The following is an 8,274-nucleotide window of genomic DNA, read 5'->3' as shown; positions in this document are numbered from 1 at the left end:
AGTGAGTGCCTCCAGTGCTGCCTCACTTTCTTGAAAGATTTCAATTTTTATTCCATTAATTCCTGGTGTCTTGTTCTTCACCAATTCCTTCAATGCACCTTATACTTCTTCCTTCAGTATCATTGGCTCTTGATTATATGCTACCTCTTGAAATGGTTGATGTTTAACTGTTCCTTTTGGTACAGTAACTCTGTGTATTCCTTCTATATATTTTTAAAGTTTTATTGTGAATTATGTGGGTTTACATGGGAAAACATCAGTTTTACATTCATCCTCTTGTATTTCCTTTCATTGCAATGATCACAATCCCCTCCATGCTTCATCAAATAACCAAAGGATATACCCCACAGGTCCACCCCCAACCTCCCAGCCGTCAGCACACAGTCTCTCTCCCTCTCTGAGTCTAGTGTCCCCAGACGCTCCATCTGTCCACATCATCCTCTCTGTCTTCATCCCTGACATCATTGCCTCTCTGGGTAGGGTCCTGCTCTCTGCTCTTCTCACTTGATGGTCCCATGGACCTCTGCTCCTGGGCTGCAAAATCAATCAATCCCCTACATTTGTCAAAAAACATCTACCTCTACATTTCTGAACCTCAGTCAGTCCTGATGGCAATTATTCACTATTGTACCACAAGATTATCCTCATTTCCTTTCACCAGCCCTGTCCCAACAGATTGGAAGTCATTCAGTGGAGGCTCTACCTACCCCTGCCCAGTCTGGGACTAGGTTCCCTCTTGAAAGCTTGTAAACCAGTCACTTCTTGCCTTTATAGCCACCCCCCACCCCCATTTTGGGTAGTCAATGTCTAAGTTGCCCATTCCTGTCAACCCTGTGTACCAAGAGGGTGGGAGTGATACTTGCTGTAAAGATTTGTTCCCTTTTTTGAGCTACTACATCTATACATATAGGTAAAGTTTATCAAATTGTAGTGGGTTACTCTTTTTTTTTCCTTCCCTCTTCTTTCTTCTTTTAGTCAAGTTCTGATCATCCAGCCATCGAATCCAGGTCAAGTGGGTACTATCTGTAAATATGGGTGTTCTTGTGCATCTCCCCTCATTTCATATCAGCTGGATGCTTCACTCTCTGCTCCAGTCCTCCGTGGCCACATCACTGCCCCTGGGCCCAGGAGTCCCTGGGTTATGCCGTAACTGCTGGCCATCCAGGTTTCTGCCTGGGTTCACAGGAGTCTATTGAATGTAGTTGGACTTAGATCCCAACTTCATTGCTATTTTTTTCCCCTCTTCCCCTTATCGATGACCAACATTGTCTCCAACCAGACCACATGCCTGCTCGTGTATTCCCCTTGAGTCTTAGTCTTGGAAGGGAGTTTGCTCTGAGGGGACCCAACCATTTGCCTTGATGGTTCCTGGGCAAACAGCTTACTTGTTCTTTTAGTAATACTACCATTATTGTTTCTGATTTTTCCTGCTGGTCTTTCTTCACGAAGTATCTTCTGTTCTTCTAGCTGCTCCAGGTTGGTCTGCTCATCCTTTCCAGGGGAAATTTCCCACCTCAGACAATTCTGGATGGGATTCTGGTTTCCACCTATGGTCTTATGCAATGCAAAAGCTCCACAGGAGGTCTCTTTCACTGGGCAACTTCTAGGCCCCTTTAAGGTATTCCAATCAGTTATAGACTGAAGACGGACTTACAAGCTTTCTATTGTGATGTTTTTGGCTATTCCTCCCCCACCCCCAAGTGTCTATTTCACAATGGTAGGCAAGGGAAACCAAGATTCAAAAGACAGCCAAGCATCTTAACATTATTCCCCTCTTTTAGCCTTTCAAACCATGCCTCAATTCCTGTATCTTGAAGACTGTTGTTCCAAGGTTGTGCATGCATCATCATTTACCTCTGTCCCACTTAGCCCATGTGAACCTTCCTAACTGTTCTCCCATCAACCTTGTTCTTCCGTCCCTTCCATCTTCTTTTGATGCTTTCTGCACCTTCAAAATTTGCCCAGAGAATCCTTCAATAACGAAAGTCAAGGCTTGAATTTTTTTCTTCAGTTCCGCCAGCTTGAGAAATGATGAACGTGGTCTTTCCTTTTGGTTTTCTGACTCCAGATCTTTACACATTTTGTTGTAATATTTGACTTTTATCTTCTCCAGCTGACCTTTGAAATTTTCTGTTCAGCTTTTGTACCTCCTTATTTCTTCCATTTGCTTTAGCATCTCTACAGTAGTCATTTAATAATATTAAAAACAAGTCATTTAATAATGTTATTTCTCCCTTTCTTCTTTCATATTTATCCTTTACCCATCTCCATCTTTTACCTTTTGTTTCTCACCTGTTTCCAGTTCTTGCCCTCTTTGCATTGAAAAACATATTTTAAAGTACCTACTATGGTATTTTATCTTTTATCTGGAGTTTAAGTTGATTTTTTCATCTCTTTTCCATGCATATTTATGTTTATAGACATGTTGAAAGTTTAAATGTCGGTATGCATTTTCTGTTCTGGTAGCCACTAGGCTTGGTGAGTGAGTGCGCTTAACGCACAGGGGAGAGAAAGTATTGGGGAGACTTGTAGAGTCAATAAACACAAGAAATTCTTAACATTCTAAAGTGGCTCACAAACCTGATGTGAGAGCTGCGTGGAGCATACACAGCCAAAGGTGTGTGGTGGCAGGTAAAATCCTTAAACTCCCATTTCAATGACAGACCATGTTGCTCATTAACTTGGCTCCATTGTCTTCATACTGTTGTTAACCCAGTACAGGTTCTGGCATCTCTGAAGTTCCTAGTTTCCAAGATACAATGGAAAAAAGCAATTTAGCCAAGCAACTCTGCAGCTGCCATTTTGCTATGTCCCTGGGAATGTTAAAGCCAGCTCTTTTTCAAATTGCCAGAACATGCTTTCAGTTGGCATAGGGCTTTGTGAACACTAATGCTGGTGTTTGAATTCTCAGTTGCCAGTGGCCCTGGAAAATAGCAAAAGACACTTGGAATACTAAGCATTCTTTTGATTCCTTAAGCTTCTGTATTGGTGAGAACCTAATAATGTCTTTGGTTTCTGAAACTTTTAAAAAGTTTGATCTCAGGATGTGTTTTTCCTGTTTATTTGTTTGTTTTCTTTTTTCTCTTTCTCCTTTCTTTTCCCTACTGCTTATTCCTTTTTATCTTTTGATTTTTCTGGGGGTGGGTGGAGAGCAGTATAATTTCTTTTGGTCTCTTTTCTTTCTTAAGCTTTACTGTATATTTTTCTTGTTTTCAACTTTGAACTAAAAACTTTAAAAATAGGTTTAAAAATTTCTTTATTTCCTAATAGTATCTATCTAAGGGTATATTTCCCAGTCTGGTCTCCTTGTATTGTGTTTTTAAAAGGTTTCCTACCAGAAAGCCTAGAAAACATAAATAGTTGCAAACCTTATAATATAATTTCCAGGTCAACTTTGATCTTAAATGCCAAGTTCATTCGTGGGGAAACATTTTTTTTCCTTTTAATCTTTCACATTTAAATCAATAACTAGTGTTCCAAATGAAACTTCAAAGTCTGACTTTAGATTTTTAAGGAAGGGTAATTCCTTCATTATCAAAGAAATGAGATGTTAGGAGAAACCAGAATTGCTTTGTTTAGAAGATGGTCTACTTGCTTGACTTTCCTTGTGCTTTCCACCCCCTCTCTCTGAATGTAAAAATCTTCGTTTATTTTTAGTTTCTCAGGAGACACTTTGACTATATTCTTTCACATGACTGCTTTTGATTTAGAGGGGAAATCAACATATAGTGGCTCAAATCTTTTTACTATGGTGTTCATTCCTTCCAGCTTTTCATGTTTCAACTTTTGCGGGGTCTGGCGTATATCCACCACCAACACGTTCTTCACAGGGACCTGAAACCTCAGAACATACTCATCAGTCACCTGGGAGAGCTCAAACTGGCTGATTTTGGTAAGTCGCCCCTTGAGTCTCCTTCTGGGCTGTGAACAGTGATGCTTTTGTGTGCACATGTGTAAAGCATTGACTTGGCCTGGCCTTTGAAAGCTGGAGGCCTAGGAAACATGATGCTTTGTGGGGATATCATGCTATCATATGGATAGTGTGAGTAAAGAGACAGGGAAGATTGGTAGCTTCTTAGGAGTCCATTAAGTCTCCATCCAATTAGATGCTCCAAACTTGGGCATCCTTAAACCTTGCTGCCATTTTTGATGCTGTGATATCTGTAGAGTGCCTTGTGTTGAGTTGTTGTTCTTGTTAAGCACTGTCAAGTCAGTTCTGACTCATAGCGACCCTGTATAGGGTTTCCAAGGAGCAGCTGTTGAATTTGAACTACTGACCTTGTGGTTCAATCATACCTTATGGTCCAGTGCTTATCCTACAGAACACACCAGGATTCCTTTTACTAAATCTGAGTGGTGGTTATGTTCCATGGAGTAGGTTCTGACTCATTGTGACCCTGTATAGGGTTTCCGAGGCTGTAACTCTTTACAGGAACAGAAAGCTTTATCTTTCTCCCATATTAGACTGTTAATTGCATGGTTGGTAGTTCAAATCCGCCAGCCACTCCACAGGAGGAAAATGGGGCAGTCTGCTCCTGTCAAGAATTCACAGTCTCTGAAGCCCTAAAGAGCATTTCTACTCTGTCCTGTCAGGTTTCTATGAACCAGAATCGACTCAGTAGCAGTGTTCTGGGTTTTTTTTCACTAGACTGTAAGTATTTTGAGGACAGCTTCTGGTTCTGTTTTTGCTTATCATTGAGTCCCTAATGTCTGTCTTTTATCCTGACATATAAGCATTTAACAGACATTCATTTCTCAATTCCCCACAATGGAAAACTCATCTTTTGAGGTCTTTTATAGATCATGTGATTCATGGAGACAAGTGGTGGACAGAAATAAGCTCATTTTGCAGAGGGGCCCTTGAAAGAGACTCGTACTAACTAATTTAGCTGAGTAGTTCTCACTGTTTGTCCTCTGAACTATGTGTTCCTGGGCTGTAGAAATGAAAGGCAGCCGTATTATAGCAGAGTCCAGTCGCTGTAATAGAGACCCAAGGTGGTGGTTGTTGTTAGGTACCATCGAGTTGGTACCAATTCATAGTGACCCTATGCACAACAGAATGAAACACTGCCCAGTCCTGGGCCCACCTCACAATTTGGAAGCATAACTTCCTCACATGTAACAGTATGACCTAAGCCATTCAGAGTTTGTATGGTAGCCCTGTTGGGTCTTGGCACAGGTTGGTTTGTCATCAGGCCCCTCCGTCCCTAGGGTATTGCCCCAATGCCTAGTTCAAGCTGCTTTCTTCTCATTCCAGTCCAGAGGAAAGAGAAAAGGAAAGTGAAATACTTGACTCCTTCATTAAAGACATGCTCTGGAAACTCACATATTACTTCTACTCATACCATACAGGCAAGAACTTAGTCACCTGACTACACCCAACTTCCAGGAAGGCTACATTGACAAATTGTTGGCACAGCACACCAATAATTGCTAAAGTCCCTTGATGGAATGGTTTATAAGAGGCAAAGTAGCACCTTTAGTTTGTACATTATTCTAAAATGTTGTTGACCAGTTATATTCTCCCTGATAGAATGCACCACTGCATCTCTGCAGGATGCCCCAGGACAAAGGGTTCTGTGCTTTTCACATTTGGACAGGTCTTGCTCGGGCCAAGTCCATTCCCAGCCAGACGTATTCTTCAGAAGTTGTAACCCTCTGGTACCGCCCGCCAGATGCCTTGCTGGGAGCCACTGAATATTCATCTGAGCTGGACATATGGTAAGTAGTGTTGTTGTTGTTAAGTGCCGTTGAGTTGGTTCCAACTCATAGCGACTCTGTATAGGTTTTCTGAAGAGCGAGCGGGGTTGGTGGGTTTGAACTTGTGACCTTGCAGTTAGCTAGTCCAGTGCTTATCCTTTCAGCGCCATACCAGGTCTTCATAATAATTACTGTTTTGTTGTTGTTATGTGCTGTAGAGTCCATTCTGACTCACATTGATCCTGTAAAGGGTTTTCCAGGAGCAGCTGATGGATTTGAATTGCCAACTTAGTGGTTTATAGACCAGTGTTTATCTTATAGTGCCATATCAGAAGTCCAGGTAGTAACAAGAAAATGAAGATGTGTGTCATCCCATCCATTGTTGCTGTTGTTCACTGCTGATTTTTGTATTGGTTCCAACTCATAGTGACTCTGTATAGGGTTTCTGAGGAGACGCTGGTGGTTGTTTTTGTCATATGACTAATAATAGTTCTGGAGTCCTGGTGGGATACTATAGGATAAGCACTGGACTGTTAATCACAAGGTTGGTAGTTCAGAACCACCAGCTACTCCTCAGAAACTGTATATAGGATCTCTATGAATGAGAACTCACTCCGTGGCATTTAACAGCAACAACAATAGCTCGAATAATGACAGCCACTAATATTTGTACTCAGAAACTTCAAGTACTGTCAAATCTTTCACTTGGTGTTCACAATCAGCCTATGTGTTTTTACAGTTAAAGATTCTGAAAACCAGGGAGGACTTGGCCAAAGCGTCATCTGAATCTGCAGCTTTCTCCCATGCCCCATCTTCTAGCTTCTCTTCATCCTAGGTCTTGTCTTCTACCTGATACCTTGTCCTCAGAGAAGCACACACACTTCCTCACACATACCCAAACACACTTCACAGCCAAGTCCAAGACTCGGGAAACCTGAATTTCCTTCTAAGTCTATTTTGAAAAACTCACATATTCTTTTTCATGTCTTTATGTTTCTTCATTTTAAAAATGAGGGTAGTAAACTCTCCCTGTGAGGCGTTAAATGGGCCTGAAGTACAGGATAAGCACCAGGTGCTATAGCCTTTCAGATTTGGTATGCACAGCACTGGGTGGGGTCTCAGACACTCATCATCTTACGGCAGTGGTGTGAACATTATCTGGATCTGATTCCTGGAGTTAGCCGTTCATTCAAGGGTCACGTTAGGTGTGTGATAACTTTGGATTCGTAGCCACACTCTCAATTGGATGCTCTAAGGATTAAATGTAGTAAAACACATGAGTCTCTGATAGTTCTTTATAAGAAAGGGATTATATAAACAAAAGACCCTGTTTTTAAAAGAGAAATTTATATGAGTAGGTTTTTTTAAATTATGCATCAGCGTTCTAAAAGGATTTCCCAAAGACTGTCCAAACTGGACGTATGTTAAGTAAAAGCTGCAAAAAATTTCCATTTCCTCTAGTGTATATAAGGAGTCCTTGATTTCCTGATGTCCAGTATCATTTCTAGAAATATCACCTGTTAGTCAAAACCCTCCCGAAGCTGTCAGCTCACACAACTCTGCACTGCAAAGGCCTTTCCCAGGATTTCTCAGCTATTGATGACCATTTCCTACTTGTGCTTCAAGACAGGTGAAACTTCTACCCATCATTTAAAAATTTACTTCTATTATGTAAACATTTAAACACCCCCCCCCAACCACACGTATGTGTGTGTGTGTATATACATATATATGTATATATGTATATACACACACATACACACAGGTCTGTGGTTCTCAACCATGGCTAGTTTTGCTCCCCAAGGGACATTTGACAATGTTTGTTGTTGTTGTCAGGTGCCATCGAGTTGGAACCGACTCATAGTGACCCCATGCACAGCAGAACGAAACAATGTCCGATCCTGGGCCAACCTCACCACCGCTGCCACACCTGAGTCCATCAATGACATTTAAGGCAATGTTTAGAGCCTTAAAAAATGTTTTTTCTTTCACCAGTTGGCATCTGGTAGGTAAAGGCCAGGTATACTGCTGTACAGGCCACAATGTAAAGGACAGCACAACACAACAAAGAATTTTCCCAACCCAGAATGTCAATAGTGTCAAGATGAAGAAATTACGATGGAGACTAAGAAGCATAAAATGTGGATTCCATGACCCTGATACCAAATATCAGAACTAGAATATAAGCAATACCATTACATGTTTCCTTCCCATCCACCTGTCACTTTGCCAGAAGTAGCATCTACCCTGAAAGTTTGGTCATCATTTACTTGTTGTTGTTAGGTGCCATTGAGTCAGTACTGACTCATGACGAGCGACCTTAAGCACAGCTGAATGAAACACTGCCCGATCCTGGGCCAACCTCACTATTGTTGCCACACTTGAGCCTACTGATGCTGTCACTTTACCAATCCATCTCGCTCAGGGTCTTCCTCTCCTTCTCTGACCCTCCACATTACCAAACATGATATCCTTCTTCAGTCACTGGTCCCTCCTGACAATATGTCCAAAGTATGAGAGATGAAGTTTGGCCATCCTGGCCTCCAAGGAGCACTCTGGCTGCACTTCTTCCAA

At 41.6% G+C, this 8,274-nt stretch overlaps 1 protein-coding gene across 4 annotated transcripts in view; it reads left to right on the top strand.

The window, feature by feature from the left end:
• CDK15 (cyclin-dependent kinase 15) overlaps positions 1 to 8,274 on the top strand; it is a 126,717-nt gene that overhangs the window by 40,031 nt on the left and 78,412 nt on the right. For all 4 annotated transcript variants that reach the window (XM_006861982.1, XM_006861980.1, XM_006861981.1 and 1 more), the window contains exons 7-8: positions 3,769 to 3,892; positions 5,601 to 5,721. In XM_006861982.1, the coding sequence (XP_006862044.1) occupies positions 3,769 to 3,892; positions 5,601 to 5,721 (245 nt within the window). The remainder of the gene's footprint in view (positions 1 to 3,768; positions 3,893 to 5,600; positions 5,722 to 8,274) is intronic.

Source organism: Chrysochloris asiatica, unplaced genomic scaffold (genome assembly GCF_000296735.1).
Source record: "Chrysochloris asiatica unplaced genomic scaffold, ChrAsi1.0 scaffold00045, whole genome shotgun sequence".
Classification (NCBI taxonomy): domain Eukaryota; kingdom Metazoa; phylum Chordata; class Mammalia; order Afrosoricida; family Chrysochloridae; genus Chrysochloris; species Chrysochloris asiatica.
This window is presented reverse-complemented; position numbering and strand designations above follow the sequence as displayed.